General features: G+C 35.8%; 1 protein-coding gene across 5 annotated transcripts in view; it reads left to right on the plus strand.

The window, feature by feature from the left end:
• Positions 1-18619, plus strand: part of LOC113239954 (AMP deaminase 2) — a 74754-nt gene that overhangs the window by 24655 nt on the left and 31480 nt on the right. For 4 of the 5 annotated variants that reach the window (XM_026477130.1, XM_026477133.1, XM_026477134.1 and 1 more), the window contains exon 2: positions 16109-16250. In XM_026477130.1, the coding sequence (XP_026332915.1) occupies positions 16109-16250 (142 nt within the window). Of the gene's footprint in view, positions 1-4963; positions 5102-16108; positions 16251-18619 lie in introns of those variants that run through there. The other variant, XM_026477131.1, reaches the window with a different exon arrangement.

Raw genomic sequence — 18619 nt, forward strand, 5'->3', positions numbered from 1 at the left:
TATCCTTTTCAAGTTAAGCAAGTGTAACTTCTACAGATGTTTATCCGCAAGTCTGAAAAATGTTATAAGCTGCGAAATGCGAAAATTTAAACGTAACTGAAATTCCTTTTATTGGATAATTAATTTTTCAGTGTAGAGGAATTATTTCCTTCAAAGAAAATAAAATTTGAATGGACGTCGTTTTAGTAACATAACTTTCATTTATGGTTTATATAGCTTTCTTATGGGCTTCATTTTGTGATAATATCCATACTTCGCTACAAACACTTTGTTTTTGATTGCCAAGCCATATGACGTGATCAAGAGTGTTTTTAGCATACGAAAGCCAGTAACATGAACTTATAACTCTACTATTTAAGTATAAAAATAGAATCTTTAAAAGAGTAGAATCTCTCTCCATAAAGTTTTAATTTTGCAGATGTATTTTTTATATTTGTAGCGATAATATTATTTCTTAACTTATTTTAAATTGTAATCTTGTGGCATTGATAATATGGAATAAATGACGTCTATATACTTAGGTATATAGAGTTGATAATATTTTCTCGGCTATCGATTTTAGTCGAAAAACAGACAGAAATTTATTGGAACACCTTCAAGTGCTGCAAGATTAGCTTCCATTGTATTAAGGTGTATCAACTTGCGCCATAATTTGGAGTGTATTACGAGACCACACCAGGGCTCCAAGTTGCTCCATGGAGACTCTACTAAGCTTTTATTTCAACTTCGATAGAATTATTTATGTTTTGTTGAATTGCAGCCATATTAAAATATAAGTATGAAATATTTTAATAAATGGATAGGACTTGTATTCAGGTCACTATGCCGGCAAAAGTGGCACAAAATCAAAAGTTGCCAATAAAATGATAAAGCTATCAACCGCTGGTGACGTAGATAAATTTATTACTTGATTTAATCAATAGCGAAAGCCAAAGTATAAAGTATCAAATTTATTAGTGTGAAATACAGTGGTAGTTAGAATGTCGTTTTAATATTTGTTGAAATAAATCAAAATTGGAAATGAAACTATTTATTTCTGGATTTTGTTGTTACAACCAAACGAACGTTTCAGGCCCTGTACAGGTTCCATGAAGTCAGAGTCAGTAGATGTAATGTGTAGCAATCACTAAAACCTAAACACTCGATATGAATGTAAAGGTTAATAACGAAATTTTGTCGCTTATATACAAAAATATTTCAAACATTTCATTTTAATTTTTAGTTCAGATAAAATGTCTGGGCGTGGAAGGTCCTAAATTGGCGAAAGATTCAAAAATAGTAAAAAACCAATTTATGATTAAAAAATAAAATAGTGATTTCAAGAAATGGTCAATTCAAGAAATTGCATCACAATTATCTCTATTGCCTTACTGTAAGCTGGTTTCATTACTCAGAATTGAATAATCCATTTGTTATCGACAGCAATCGAATACCAACATGCATCTCATATTCGTATCAATACGCGAGTCATTTTCAATTCTCGAACGACCCAATACAGGTATTATAACAAAGGAAATAACTTACCGAATTTCATCGGCGTGTTGTGGCGGGTGATGACGTCACGCTCAGCTGTTTGTCGCCATTGTTTGACACGGTCGGATGAGCAAGCTAACAAACAGAATATTTGAGTTGGTTTTCGTTACTTCTTTCGTTATAAAGCTACGAGAGAAAAGAATCTACCTTCACAAGTGCTCAGAATTCCAAATAACGTTAAACATTCATGCGGTGCCGGCGCGTAATAGCGAATGACCTACATTCCGATTTAGGTTGTACGACGCAAAAGATGATTTAAAAAAATATATACAGAACCAAAAACGACGTACGCGTTCAGTGTGGATAATCTTGCAAAATGTAGGATATCAAAAATCAGGGTTATGATAATTATCCGACATATATCAAATCCATCTATCTAACTATAAATCCATGCGGATACTAAACATAACAAATAGTGAGGAAACTTAATAAACGCGAAGAAAAATATTTAGTTTAAACGATTTGGTTTGTGTTTTTTTGTTGAGATTGACATTGGACACGTTTGGAAACGACTCGGATAACAAAACATGTCACATTGCTAGTGATAGCATTTTGTTGTTCACGATAATTTATCCTGATAATAATCATGATAATTATCAATGATAATATCACTTCGAATCTTGTAAAAATATCTTTTGAAATAGCATTATTTTAAATTTAAAATGTCTCAATTATATCAATATTGCTGGTTTTTCTTTTTGATTTACATTAATTACTTCCTTCATCAATTTGACACTAATGGCTTCTAAAACTGTATACTTTCAATTAGCAATAAGCCGCAGGCTTACTCGACCATTAGCGGTGCAAATATTTAAACACTTTCGCTACTTTCTTGGAATGTTTTGTGTTCAACATTATCTCCGTGCTGTTAACAGACGTGCGAACTGATTCAATATTCTCGTTAAGATAATAATACCTCAAATAAGGGGACTTATGTACCATTATTATAATATACATAGCCTTATTATATTTATTTATAATAAGATATATAAATCATATTTGTGTTGCAAAAACGAGCGATTAGTTCTGTGTACCATTTAGGTTCTCGGGTTTCTCTCAGAGAAAAGTTTAAGGAGAATAGTATCATGATTGTGGCATCATAGCACACTTACTACAAATATTTTGTATGCCCGTAAAAATATGCATAATTTCATTAAGAAAGAAGATATCTACCTTAGAACTAAGTCCAAACTCATGATACCACATGATTCTTTTATGGGGAACTGTATAAGTTTTTACAATAAGATTCCGGTGCATATTAAGATTATCATTTCCTAAGTTTAAAACTTATAATAAAAATATTTTAATTAAAAAGTCATGTTGCAAAATTGAAGAGTATGTGTTAGATAAAGATGTATGGAAAGACTACATGAGTTTAGATTCCACACACTTATTTATATGATTATGATTCAAAGTGTATTCCATAGAATTTAAGTTTAAATGAAAAGAGCAATCCCTAGAGTTTCTTGCACGTCCTTCTCAGGGAGGTCAGCGTAGTGAACGAGTAGTAGCTTAAAAATGGCGTTTTCATGTGCAAAAATTTTACAGTAAATCATTATTTGATTTTAAATTATATGTGTATATTAAGTACGTCTATGTTATTTGTTTTATATAATATGAATATTAAAATATTGGTTATGCCCTAAGTTACGCCCAGAGCGGTATAACCAACAAGCTATAGGCGTAACGAAGAAATAAATAATATCTGTGCAAGTACTCGTGATGTCTTATTAAAAGTCCTAATCTCTTTATTTCATAGGTAAGCAAATTTAGTTTGAAATCGTCAAATTGATTGAAATGTACTGGTCACTTGTAAGATAGATTCCTTTACATGTAATGGACTAAGAAAGTCTAGGGGTTACTCTTTGTAAATGCATATTTGTTCACATTTTATCGTTAATTATAATAATTATTTAAAAACAGCATAGAAGCAACCTTTGAGATCTAAACGGACGACTCCCAAGGATTTTCGTCATCCGAGTACATAAAGGCTGTATAAAGTTGAAAACATTTGTATAAAGTTTTTGTTTCACAATTGCTTAAACTTTTATATATGGCAAATTCTGACTTTTTAAACATTGTTGGCCAACATGTAATCGCTCTTTTTGGAGACAAAATAGTTAATTATTTACATATATTGGCATGTTAGGCATACCCTTCTAAGATTGCCTTTATGTGGAAAACTTTACAGCTCAGCAAGTTGAATTCCAAATTCTGAATATTAACAGGGATTTTATTATAATAACTTTGTAGAATAGGCTGCCAGCCAGACCAGTCGGCTTACTTTTTGTACCTTGTATTAATTATATTAATTATATATATTTTGTCATGGAAAAATACTGTTCTTTCTATCGTAAATTACTTTTTTCATAAATGTACCATGCCAGTCATAGAATGTTAATTTCTTTAAACTGATCTAGACATACTCCGGGCGTAGTTGGCAAATTCTTCTTAGCTCTTGCTTGATAAAGATTCTATTTATAGAATTTCTCTCTCAGCAAAAACAAAGTGCAGTATTAGTTTACGTTATAATGAAAAATAGCTTAAGCCCGACTGAAACTCCTTTCATCGAATAATATATATATAAGTATATAATGTGTACAGAAACTTAGAGTTTACTTATTGTGTTTTGACATTATTTTGCATTTAATTTTGTTGGTTATATAAACAATAACATACATCTAAGGTTTTCGTGGTTATTCACTAAATGATTGTCACTAATTAGGTTCTTGCTACGGTACCTGTGAGTTCTTTTTATTTTCCCATGATTTTGGAACAGTTACACACTCCATTATCACGGGTCGGTTAGTCAAAATCAAGGAAAATAAAAATAACTAATGACGGGTAAGAAACATGTGATTAGTGATATTCATTTAATAGTATACATGAAAGTATTTTTTTCGTTCCATGGTAACGACAGACCGAGTTGAAGAAGAAAAAAGAATCCAAAATTTACTAACGATCTCGAAACCTAAGAAGTTCATACTATATTACATAATATAAACTGTAATAGTTAATATGAACTATTTTTATCTATAATAATGTGATGATGATGTTGGCCCTTGACATTGATTTAAAATATAACATTATGACATTGATAATATGAGACAATTCATTGCATTCTATTCTAGACAAAGTCGATTATGTTTTTAAAGGTTGTTCAAGGTGATAAATACGTTGTTTAAATAAAATGTGCACTATAAATTTTATTTATCTTATTTATTTACATATACATATACTCAAGACTAGGTACCATTGTTGCTTTAGAGATTATTTCAACATGTGCTTTATCTTATCCATTTATATTAAGAAGGCAAATATTTTTATCCCGTCTTACCGTTTGTGTGATAATAGCAAATAATGTTCATGTCACAGTGTCGTCTAAAAAAAAGGTTACAATGGAAAATTTACAAGTGTTTTGATTACAGTTCGATGTAAGAGTGATTCTGGTTATCGTTAATAAAACATGAAAGATTAAATAGTGGAAAAACAATGTATAGTTTTGATAAAGACATTTGGCATGTGAGGCGAGAATCGGAGTCACAGCCGGATCCGATGGAGACGAGACGTAATTTTCTTTTAATTATTTATAGATTTAATTTATGTCTTTTAATATTAAGAGACTTTCCCAATTAATACAATGATCATGGTCACCCTCCAAGAAAAATATTTTGGTCAGTGTTTACTTTCGTGATGTCGAAAATAGATTTTATTTATGCCAATCAATCACTCACTAGAATTTCAAAATTTACGTGTATGCAGGAAAATTCTTTAAGCTTCAACGTATTCCGCGTAAATAAAAAAATAACATTCAATAATAATAAAAAAACTGTTGAACGTGACGACTAACATTAAATTATGTTTAGTGAAAAGGTTCTTTGTAAAATTATATTCGCACGTTCAAAACGATACTACACTAAGCGGAAATCTTACTTATGTTTTCAAACTTTAAATGCTATTTTCCAGAAGTTAGGTACGTTTTCATCCAGTGACGGTATTGATTTCACTTGCGTACCTTTATTGTGAGGTTTACAAATATACTTGTTTAAAAAAGTAGAAAGCAAAGAGACAGGTTTCGTGTTTAATTTTTGTCCGAGCTTGCGGACTAAATAGGTGCTATCTAGTCAGCATTCACTTTTAGTCTATACAACCTCAAATGGCTTTGGTTGATTCCGCACAACAGTGAAAGTGTTGAATAGATCACTTTGGTAAAAATATGTAGTAAAATCATTGACTTACAATTATATGGACGTCGGGTCCGCGCTAAAAAGTGTCCGACTTATAGGGCGTTAAAATCGTATACAGAGCGTCATTCACGCTTTAGTCTTCGTTTGTTCGACTGACAGCGAAGCAAGCAAAGTTAGACAGTACTGCGATGACATTACAATTTAAATTCAACGTTTTACCTTTTTCATATTCCTTTACATTTCACTACGTTTAAATAGGTTGACTTGGGACATTTTTTTCGTGGTTTTTGTATTAGACCTGTCCATTTATTTGTAAGTCAATGAGTAAAATTGAAGATTTATATAGATAGATTACTATACGGTGTGAAAACACGATTCCTAAAAATTTTCACGATAAAAAAGAAACACAAACTTACCGCGAAATTTTACAAGAAAACCGCTGCGTTCAATAGGTACTTTATATACAACAATGATTTTTTTAATATCAACTGAACTAAATAGAACACGTGCATTATACGATTATACATTTCTCAAAAGGCTTTAATTTCTTTTGTAATAAAATGAATTCTGAAATAAAGCTAGACCGCTCCTTGCCACGCGACACACACAGAATGGGTGCAAGACGGGCGCAGGGCGGGTTAGGTTTCATAAATAATTTTTCATTTTATAAATTGTGTTAATAAACAACTTAATTAAAATATCATTTGCCACGTCCATGTAGCCAGAATAAAACAATTAACTAATAGTTTAGTAGATTTTTAACACTTTTTAATTAAATAACTTAAGTTTCAAAAGTCTCGATATTCCAGAGAGTGAAAACGTCACTCGAAAAACTCGAAAAAGCCAAAAAATGGTCGAGACTCGAAATTTTCGACAGCCCTAATTTCCTATGTGTAACTATCGCGAAAATTTAAGATCTCGACTAAACAATGTTTCATTGCTACATAAGTAAGGTCGCAATTGGATCGCTTTTGATTTATAAGCCCATAAACATGGCAAGCGGTTGTTAAGTCAATTAACACCGATTTCATTAATTGTAACCTTGTGCTATGTGGTGTGAGGTTACGTGCAACCTTTGCCGAATTCTGAAATGTTATGGTTGTAACATGACCATGGAACACAACAATGATTATAATTTGGCATTTCATGGAACGTTCAAGAGTTGTTAGAAGTTAAAAAAATGGCCACGTTCATGAGTAATTTGTACCCATCCATGGTTTAATAAAGTCACATGTACATGATAGCACGTCAAAAGTACTATTTGAATTTAAATATGTGAAATTATATGACTCTCCTATTTTAGTAGAAAAAGTTATCGACTAATTTGGTTAGTGGAATTTTCAGGCTGCGATACCACCAGAGAAGTGCGAGGTGGCTAGGCGGTGTACGAGGAAAAAATCCACCAATAGGATAACTACATTTTCTTAGTCTCGCTTAACGGAGCTCTGGTGGAAGAGGGCTAGCAAGTACATACTAAAAAGCGAGAGATGTGTGCGAGGGTTGCGAGCGAGGAATGTGTGTGAGGTTCGCGAGCGAGTTCGCCGTGTTGCCTCCGCTCATACCACCACACCGCACCCCACAACCGCAATCGTGGAATCGCAGCCTTAAACAGCTCTCTTGAAAAGTTGTCATTTGGCTAAGAGTCCGAATTGCCGTTATTGCGGCCTAGAACTTAGCACTAGCAGCCGCCATGAAATCTTCAAGCGTGCATGTCATTGCGCAGGGCACGATGTGGTGTGGGCTATATTCAAATGGGTCTATACGTGCCGGTTTCTTTTGCCCCCATTTTGTTTGCACCCGATAGGTTAGTTAGGATAAATGTAATTCAAAGCATTTTTTGTTAAATGTTGCTAGTAGACACAAAAATGCTTTTTCTAAAATAATAATAATTGTAATAATCCTGTTGCCATTTTCTTTGTGATCGATTGAGAAATACGTTCGAAATTTTCAGGAACAACTACATCTTGTGTCCAGTGTTTCCCGTTGGCCCTTTGTTACGTTCAAAGCTTTGTTCCAACTTTTGTATAATTTGGTCTTAACACTTGTCTAGGCTGGAATAAGGCCATCGGAACCGTTACTCTTTAACTCCCTAGTTAGAGTTAATGTTTGTTGTAACCTTCGTTGCGGGTGTGCGGTGCTCATTTTGGCAACTAATAAATATTTATTAATAATTTGCATTTTACTGTACGTATTCTTTTATAGTCTTACAAATATGAGCTTTTTAACAAGAAAGATATAATTGTAACATAATGGATACGTTAATTAATAAGTTCTTAAACATTTTAGTTGTCAACAGTACTTAACACAAATGAACTCGTATTTGACAAAATATTGGTATAGAATTTATTTGTAACGGGTGCATTCAAAACGGGCGCAAAACAAACCGGGAACGAATCGACCCGTTTAAATCGCGCTACCCATAATCCTGTTTAGGCCCTCCATAAAATTAATTTAAAAAATTAGTAGCAGTGGACCTCCTTGTGAAAGAGTTCATCCAGGGATGTACTGCCGCGAAGCAGTAGATAATGTGAGCATTACTCTGTTTCGGTTTTGAAGGGTAAGAAGGGTAAGAAGGGTGCTGGTGAAGTCACGGGCACATGAGGCTTGTCAACTTATGTCTCAGGGAGACTGGCACAGTCGCAGCGCCCTTTGAGTTGAGTGCAGCTGCAGTGGCAACTGTTATGGACGCAACGTATAATGCTCACATTACTGCTTGGCGGTTGAAATATATAAGGTGGCAGTACTGACTTCTCTGGACGAACTCTTTTACAAGGAGCTCTACTTATACTAAAAATCTAGTTGAATTTTGTTTGTTATGTCACTTAAAATTTGAGTAGTTTTGACAAATTGTAGCTCGTCCATGTAAAACAAATTAGTTACAAAAATAGCTATTTGGTATTGAAATAGCTATTACCTATATCTTGTATCGCGATTGGCAATCCTTGAATTGGCCCATGCTGATTTTAACATGGGTCATAATCAACTTACTCTGAACTAAATGTTAATGACCCTTGGGACGAACAGTCGAGCTCGCTGAGCATCAAATTAGGCACTGGATGTTGAATTACTTACCGTTACACAGTTGCGCGCGTTGTTATTACTTAAATAGCTTTCGGGACTGTCCGCGAAATTAAGGAGGAAGTTGTCACCCGCATTAATTAATTTTTAATTATACTAAAGTGCTCTCACAGCACATTAAAATTGAAAAGTATTATCTTTAATGTAACAAATTATTTAAAGCCTGTAGTCACGTGTCAATTATTGCGCAACTATTATTTGATGTCTTTTGCCAGATGTCTTTTTTTCTGTTGTATGAGTGACGGGACGAGTAAATCGTGCACCTGATGGTAAGTGACACGCCTGTCCATAACAGTTGCAGTAATAGTTTGAGCTTTAAATCACTAGGATCTAAGGGGCACTGCCACTGCGCTGTCACCCTGAGACATAAATTGACAAGTCTCAAGTGCTTGTGATTTCACCAGCAGCCTTACTCTTCAAAACCAAAATGCAATAATTTCACATTAGGTACTGCTGGGTGGTATAAATAGGTAACATGGCAGTACTTCCCTGGATACTCTTTCACAAAGAACTCTACTACCTGTTATAATTATTAATACAAAGATCGAACACTCATAAAAAAATCCTTCGATCCCGCCGGATTCGAACCGACGCGTCTTCTACGTCTTCTAGCAGACGCTATACCAACTAAGCCACGGAACGAACCAGCGGAATTTTTCTATGTGCTTGTTGTCGTGTCTTTGTATTTGGTTTTTCAACGACTTTTCAGCCGTAGCGCCATCTATGAGAAATTTATGAAAGTGTTTCGTCACCCAGTTAGATATCTTTACAGCTACTAGCCCCGGGTAAAGATATCTATTAACTGTATTTTAATTGATTTTGAATTTTTTACGTGAAATTACTTCACTAGTTTGTTATAATTATTAGTGGAGTAATTTCACATAAAAAATAATTTAATATCAATTCAATAAAAAATTTAAAAAACTCTACTGCAACCAAAAAGAGGGTAAAGAATATACGCGTTGAAGATTCAGAGGACAGGTTATTAGATCGATCGATCCTTTCACGTCCTAGATGCTCTAATGGCATTTTGCCAGTGACGCACTAGGAGACTTTATGACGTCATGACTCTAGTTTAGCGAGAATCTATTTAATATAATAGTATTTTTTATTATTACTACAATAATACAGGGTATTATTGGGTCGTTTGAAAAGGCTGGTTGCTTTTTGTTGGATTCAATAATGATCACCTAACTTGAGATTGCTGAAAGTACGGTCGCCGTAATTCTTTGCTGTTTAAAACTTTCAGTGGCATTTAAGAGTCGATACTGCCTCAGTTCGAATCAAATTTTTGCCGTACTAATAAGATTCATTTTGCTTGGGCAAAGCGGCATGGACACTAGTTTTATTTCAGAATTTATTTTTTTGTAAACGAAATTAATGAAAAATGTGTATCGTATACATACTATACGTGTTTTATTTAAGTAGTTCAGTTGATATAAAAAAAAACAATCGGTATATTTGGTACTTGGTGTAACGGGCTGGTGTTCGCAACTCGACGTTACATATACCAAAATCATTGGTATATGTAAAGTATCTATTGAATACCGCGGTTTTCTTGTAAAATTTCGAAGTTAAGTTTGTGTTTTGTTTCTGTAGTGAAAAGTTTTCACACCGTGTACAAATCAGTGTATATCCTCAACTTTACTATATATTTCTTCCGAATTATTGATTCAACACTTGCACAGTTATGCGGAATCAACCAAAGCCATTTGAGGTTGTATAGACTCTTAAGGGTGTTGCTTTCGCTTAATTACCGCTAGCTAGGACTAGTCGTCCCACTCGGTATCAAATACATTTTGACCTAAAAAGCACTTTATTGTCCTCATTATAACGTTAATTATTAAAAAAATTGTATAGTAGAGAACTTAACAATGCAATGTGCTGAGGAATAACGACAAGGAATTTGTGCATTTTAACAAGGTAAACAAATATATCTAGTGTATATCAATGACAAAAATCAACAAAATAATAAATCAGTTTTAAATTTCTTTGGCTCAGTAAACAGCCACCTTTATGCTAGATATTCGCGGATGCAGCTGGTCAGACACAGTGGGCACTAGCGCAAGTGATGCGGTAGCAAATTTTGTACCAGTAGAGCTCGTTGTGAAAGATTTCGTCCAGGGAAGAACTGCCCCCTTACCTTTTTCTGCCGCCAAGCAGTAATGTGAGCATTACTGCGTTCCGGTTTGGAAGGGAAAGGGTACTGGTGAAATATTGCCACATGGAATTTGTCAATTGAGACATATCTCAGGGTGACGGGCGCAGTGCGATGCTATTAAGAGCTTTGCGATTTAAAGCTCTGAGTGGCACTGCAACTGTTATGGACAGGCGTGTTGCTTACCACCAGGCGTACGATTTGTTCGTCCCGTCACTTGGTATAACAAAAAACAATTGTCATTTTGTTGTCTCTACATCGGCCAATGGTATGGCCGATGTAGAGACAACAAATGGAGTTCCACGGAAGAAAAAAAAAAACAAAGGAAATGCCATAAGCCTCGATTACCTACTCTCAGATCTGATGTCGCCAAAACTCACACATTCTTAATATGAAACACTACAAAATCTTGATAATGATTGGTCGTAAAAAAGACAACAAATTCTGGGTTTTAAATATAATTTAAACTTTACCCTTTTGGCATATGATTGAAAGTAAGTACCATCAACACCTATTATTGCAAGTTACGAGGTTTCGATATTAAATTGAAATTTCAATCAAAGTCCTGCGGTCTAGCGGTTAATCGTTGAATCACGACGAATAGGAGTTATTAATTTAGTTCTCCAAAAAAGATGCGACCATATTGCAGGGGTGTAAGCTTTACTTTCGATTCATGTAACTAAAAAATGATTTCGAAAATGTATGAAAATAAGACCTGCCGATGACACAAAATACCGCCACGGGTAATATTTTTCGTGCGGCTATAATTTTTGCACTCCAAAATAGCACAATAAAGCATTTTTCTACAATTTTACAGAATTTACGCGAAAGAATTGACACAACCATACCGTACAAAGCGAAAATGGCGGTCTGAGCTCACATAGGTCCGAAGAGACCCATAGTTGGCACGCGTGTGCAGCTAACTAACCATTTCTACTGTATTTTCTGTTCTGTGGTTAACTCCATGTAAATAAAGCAGCAGCATGGTTTGCATGTGTGCGCTCCCCCCGCCATGGATGGACGCATTCATTGGCATAATAATGAAAGGTGCGTGCGTGGGACAACCAGCACTATGCCACGCGAATGCAGCGCGAGATTATGCATATGTGTGCGTCCATGCCACGCTGTTACCACATTTTGTCTTATTATAATATCAGGGATTTTCATATTGACCACTGCAATTACACACAGAATAAAGTGTACTGTGTGGATCAGTGGCGACTTCCCGTTGTATGTTGTTCCGATATTAGTAGATCGATGATTATGTTTTGAATATAATTATTTGAAAGATCGAACACTTAGAAAAAAATCCTCGATCCGATTAAAAACCAAAACAAAGATCGACAACAAGCACAGAAAAATTCATAAGGTCCGCTGGTTCGTTCTGTGGCTTAGTTAGCAAAGTGTCTGACACGGTTTGCTAGGAGACGTTGGTTCGAATCCTGCCGGATCGAAGGAATTTTTTCTGAGTATTCGATCTTTGTATTAACAATTGTAACTAATTATTGAAATTAGTGTAATTGAAACTAGTGGGGTAATTTCACAAAGAATTATTTCAATTTCTTTAGGATTACATAGTGTTTCATGTGTCTACATGTCATAGACCTCTGGTCTTGCTCTGATCGCATGCAGCAGGTTCTCGCAACCTTCACAAATTCGTCGGTCTACCTTGTGGGTGATCGGCCCACGATGCGTTTTAATGTAATTTCTATTCGATGTGATGCTGTTAATCATATCAACAATTTCCTTGCAAATGTGGGGAGGAACCTGGCCAAAAATATTATAAATACCCATACCGCCGATATAGGTACAGCTGAAACCAGCAGCTCTCTTCATTCAATCGCATTCTTGCCTACTGATGAAACAGAAGTTGAGATATTTATTTTATCGCTGAAAAGCAATGCAATGGGATGGGAAAATATTAGTGCTAAAGTTTTGAAACATTTTATAATATTTTTGTGCCACCATTGACGTACATATGTAATTTGGCTATTGTGAATGGTATTTTCCCGCAAGCTTTTAAGAAGGCATTGATACTACCCGTACATAAGAGTGGAGCTCGGGACCGTGTCGACAATTATAGGCCAATATCTATCCTACCTTCAATATCCAAAGTTCTAGAGAAGATTATGAACTCTAGGCTAATAACCTTTCTAGAAACAAAAAAATCTTGTCCAACTCACAGTTTGGCTTTCGTGCCGGCATTTCGACAGGGAATGCCGTACATGAACTCACAGATTATGTTTGTAAGAATATCGCGGTGGGAAGAAATGCTTGGCAGTATTCCTAGATTTGGCTACGGCTTTCGACACGGTCTCTGTCCCTCTTTTGATCGATAAATTAGAAGATATTGGTGTCAGAGGCATGCAGCTTGAGCTTTTCGGTAACTTTTTAAGCAATAGAACGCAATGTGTAAAAATTGGTGACATTATCAGTGACGATCTACCTGTTTCTCACGGTATTCCACAGGGTAGTATTCTGGGACCTACCCTTTTCCTAGTTTATGTTAATGAACTATGTAAATTGGAATTACCCAATGGGCGAATAACTTCTTTCGCGGATGATACCGCTCTAACATTAGCGCCAAAAATTGGGAAGAAGTATTCCACCATGCCCAGCATGGTTTTGATATTGTCACCTTTCAGTGTTACGGGTTACGTGAAAATATTGTAACTTTAAATATAGACAAAACTAAGTACATAACATTCACGAAGCGGGGTTGTGTGACTAATTTACCTTTTTCTATTGTTGCACATAAATGTCCTCTCCCGCACGAGGTTGATTGTAACTGCCCCCGATTGGACAGAGTTAGGTCAATTAAATACCTTGGGATACAAATAGACGACAATCTCAGTTTTAGTAATCATGTTGATATGCTGGTATCTAGGGTACGTAAACTGATATATATTTTTTAAAATTTGCGTAATGTTGCTGGCCCTGGTACAATCAAAATGGTATAAATAGCGTTGTGTCAATCTATATTTTGCTACTGTATAACTACTTGGGGCGGTACTCACAAATCTACTCTATTAAAATTAGAAAGAGCCCAAAGAGCGGTACTCAAGACTTCCCTAAATCTTCGTTTTCGATTTTCCACGACAGAGCTGTACAAATTGTATACAGTGCATACAGTATGACAATTTTATATTTTGTGTGCTGTCGCGCAATTACATTCTCAGTTAGGTACCGTACGATCCCGCTATGTTAACGACTAAAAGACGTAAGGATATTGTTTATCGTTCTTCAACGCATTCAGGGTTCTCTCATAGATCGTTTTCATTTTTGGCTGGTTTCATATATTATAAAATAAATAAAATTTTAAATCTCTACCCTTTAAATAAAAATTATTGTAAACAAACTGTTTCGAAATGGCTACTTACTTTAAATTATGATCAGACGGAAAATCTATTGGTAATGAATATACATATAGCATTTAATTTGATTACATTCTCGGATCTATCTGAAGGTATTTTACCACGGTAAATACATATTCAAACATTTCTCACGCGCCTCTCTGTCGCATTTACAGCGCACATACTTACACACACATGCGCCAACACACACACACACACACACACACACACACACACACACACAGACAAACCCCCCCCCCCCCCCCACACACTCTCTCTCTCTCTCTCTCTGTCTCACACACACGCGCGCGCGTATACGCACATACACTCATGCACGCAAGCACGCGCATACTTCCGTGTTTGAGTCCATTTTTGTTAATTTTTTTTGTTAAATTTTTATGTTATGCTTGTATAATAGCTGCCTAAAGTTATGAGTGTATTATGTACAATTTTACAGTCATGTCCGTGGAGTGGAGGCCTGGTTATCCATAACACAGGTTTTTTTACCTAGCTTGGACACCAGTCTCCCATTTTAGCATTGTTTAAACTTATATCTATACAAATTGCCATTTTTGTTTTGTAAGCTATTGGGAGAAAATAAATAAATAAATAAAATATATTTTTTTTCAATGGCCTTTAGGAATAAAGTTTATTGAAAAAGCGTCTTAGGTATACTGTAACCTAGGCTCTACTCTATGAGTAGAACTACTGGCTGAGTGAATATAGTTTTGTGTTTAGAATGTGTTTGAAAAAATAGGTTAAAAAGAAAAGAACATCTTGATAGATCTAGAAATAGCCTCCTCTTCTAAAATTTTTAATATAGAAAAAAATAAACTTACCTCGAAATTTTACAAGAAAACAGCTGTATTTCAATTGGTGCCTTACATAATGCCAATGGTTTTTTAATGTCAACCATATGTCAACTTAACTAAACAGAACACGTATAGTATATGATATATATTTTTAACCGACTTCAAAAAAGGAGGAGGTTCTCAATTCGACTGTATGTTTTTTTTTGTATGTACGTTACGCGATAACTCCGGTATTTGTTAACCGATTTTCATGATTCTTTTCTTGTTGGAAAGGGGGTATTTCCATAGTGGTCCCATTTCATTTTGAAGAAAATCATCTACCTCAAAGGGTGGCTGTTCACGCATGAAGATTCATTTTTATAAATAGCGCCTAACTTTAATTTAGGAGCAATTACTTTTAGCAATTATTTAGTTGATTTTGCTATTTCTCCAATTCAAGGCGTTTTTCTCTCGATATACTTTGAGTAGTGTCGTAGTGAGAACCTATTTTTATTATCTCCAGTATCAAGTCCTGTATAGTGGCGAACTAGGGGATATTTCAATGAAACTTAGCAAATAGACGTAATTCTACGTACTTTTGAGGTCGGTTTTTTTAGTACTCTGTACTGAGATTATATTATTCAAATGGGTTTAATTGCGGTTATAAAAAAATAAATTCTTAAATTAGGCCATCGTGCCTACCACTCGACTCCAAGCAAAATGAACCGTATTAGTATACGGGAAAAATATGAATTCGAGCTAAAGTAGTATCGACTCTTAAAATATTGTACAATCTATTGTACTGCTTTTATTATAGTATGATTTTATAGTGAACTATTTGACAATTAGTAATTGTATTAAATATTTGAATAATGCACATATTTGTATGAAAAACTATGGTTGAAAAAGTTGGTTTTGTTAAAATAATAATATGAATAATTTCAGTTAATTATAAGTCCCATTATGAAATGAGTCCTTGTTATTTAACGTAAACAATTTCTTCCGCAGGCAGCGAGAGCCCCACGAATACAGTGGGGGCGGAGGCGCCACGCGAGCTGCCCAATGAGCTTTCTGCGCCCTACGAGGTCCCGCAATTCCCCATTGAACAGATAGAGAAGAAACTTCTTATACAACGACAGTTGAACGTCAAGTAAGTTTTCAACAGGTTTTATAGAGTAATTATTGACTATATTCTTTTCCAAGTCGATCCTGTCTCCCCAAAGTCGCTTTAACATATTTCATCATTCGTCTATCGTCCGTCCGCCTACATTTTATTATTAATTTAGGAAGAAAATTTAAAAACTCGGATATATAAGCGGAATTTAAACGGATCAAGTTTTTTTTATAATATCAAGTGACGAACAAGTCGTGCGCCTGATGGTAAGCTACACGCCTGTCTGTAACAGTTGCAGTGCCACTCAGAGCTTTAATTCGCAAGGATTTGAGGGGCACTGCCACTGCGCCCGTCACCCTGAGACATAAGTTGTCAAGTCCCATGTGCCTGTAATTTCACCAGCACCCTTACCCTTCAAAACCGGAACACAGTATTGCTGACATTACTGCTTGGCGGGAGAAATAGGTAAGGTGGCAGTACATCCCTGGACGAATTCTTTCACAAGGCGCATACTGCTACTAAAGTTCCATCGTGTCTGTTGTTTTCTTAACAAATCGACTAGCCTAGTACTCGTATCTCACCTGTTCATTGACAGTACTTAATAGGCACCACACACCAATACAGCGTCGGCGCCCGAGTGTAATCAATACTCTGGCGCTCTCTAGCATAGACGCGATCAAAATGGAATACTTACAGTTACATTTTCCTCAGTGATCGGAAATTCGGGTGATAGACGCAGGCTCTTTGCAGGCCCAATACCCAAGTTCAAGGGATCCTTACTCTAAATTAGCGGGGTGTAACAAGAGATTGGGAGTTAGGGTCGACGTGAGACGAAAGCGGGGAGCAATCGCATCGTTTCATCCCTTTGTTTCGCGCAGCCATTTTGTCTTACATCGCCAAGTCGTGCAGTAAAGAAAAAAATATTTTGTTGTGCCTGATAGAAATGTATAAAGACATGACCTATTTGTTTAAAAAAGAGCACAAGACTATAGGAAGAATGACCCACGGGCCGGGGGATTTTAAGTTTTATTTCGATGAGAAACAACAACAACAAATACAAACTTCGATGGCGGCATCATTGTTAAACGTACAACGCTTTGGACGTTCGCGTTCAGAATAAGCTAGAGCCTTGGCAGATTAGTGTAATAAATGGCTCTATACGCCCACTCTTGAAGCAGGGCTCTAAAAATGAATAGTGTGATAAGCGCTTTAAAAAATCATTTACAAAATGACAGTGAATACTCAAAAAGAAAAATTAAGTTACTACATGGTGTACCTATTATTAACCTAACCGTTACATTGTACGTAGTCAATAAAACGGCCGTCTAGTTTCAACAGTCGACAGGTGCTTCGAAACAATTTGTAAGCGCGATAGTTTACTGTTTCAAGCGTTTAATTAAGAATAGGAGCGGATGGAGCAAATTGAAGACTGTTGTTTTTGTTACTGCCAGTTGAGTCCGTTCGACGGTCAATTAAGTAAAAGCTAGATTGAATAAATTATCTATTAACTAAACTGCCTCCGTGGCCGAACGGTTACCATGCCGGACTGCCATGCAGAGGTCCAAGGTTCGATTCCCGGGCCGGGAGAAATATTTGTATGGCCTATATTTATTTCTCTCGTGAGTTTGGGTGTAATTTGTCATTTTCTATGTGTGTTTCCATGGCACCCGCGACACAGGGTTTCCCTAGTGCGGGGCTATGTTGAGTGTGTGCGTTATTATTATTATTATTATTGGTTTTATAGAGTAATTATTGACTATATTCTTTTCCAAATTACTATCAACTCGATCCTGTCTCCCCAAAGTCGCTTTAACATATTTCATCATTCGTCTATCTTCCGTCCGCCACAGATGGACTGCATGTTTGCAGTCAATTCGTGCAGTCGTGATCAACTGCTGCAGTCGAAACGTCGATTGCGTGCAGTTGATTTGACGCAGCGTTATACTTTTTTATATTTTATGATACCAAGTGACCGGTGATAAGCGACACTGTCCATAGCAGTTGCAATGTCACTTCTTTTGAATCGCAAAGATCTGAGGAGGGGTACTGCCGCCGCGCCCGTCTCTTTGAGACATATGTTGACAAGTTCCACGTGCCTGTAATTTCACAAGGACCCTTACCTTTCAAAACACGAATGCAGTAACGGGCACATTACTGATTGGCAGCAGAAATGGATGGACGAACTCTTGCATAAGCAGCTTTACTGTTACCTAACTACTACTACTTACTACTAAATATAAATTAGTACGATATGGTACATGGTGCGTTGAAACTTCGCATCACTATGTTGAAATTATAGCGTTGCTGCGACCACGCATTTCCCGTGTGGCATCGCTCTTAGTACGCAGAAATCATAGTGTTGCGACTACGCAATTCCCGTGTGGCATCGCTCTTAGTACGCAGAA

Source organism: Hyposmocoma kahamanoa, unplaced genomic scaffold (genome assembly GCF_003589595.1).
Source record: "Hyposmocoma kahamanoa isolate Upper Pololo Valley unplaced genomic scaffold, ASM358959v1 117, whole genome shotgun sequence".
NCBI classification, from domain to species: Eukaryota; Metazoa; Arthropoda; class Insecta; order Lepidoptera; family Cosmopterigidae; genus Hyposmocoma; species Hyposmocoma kahamanoa.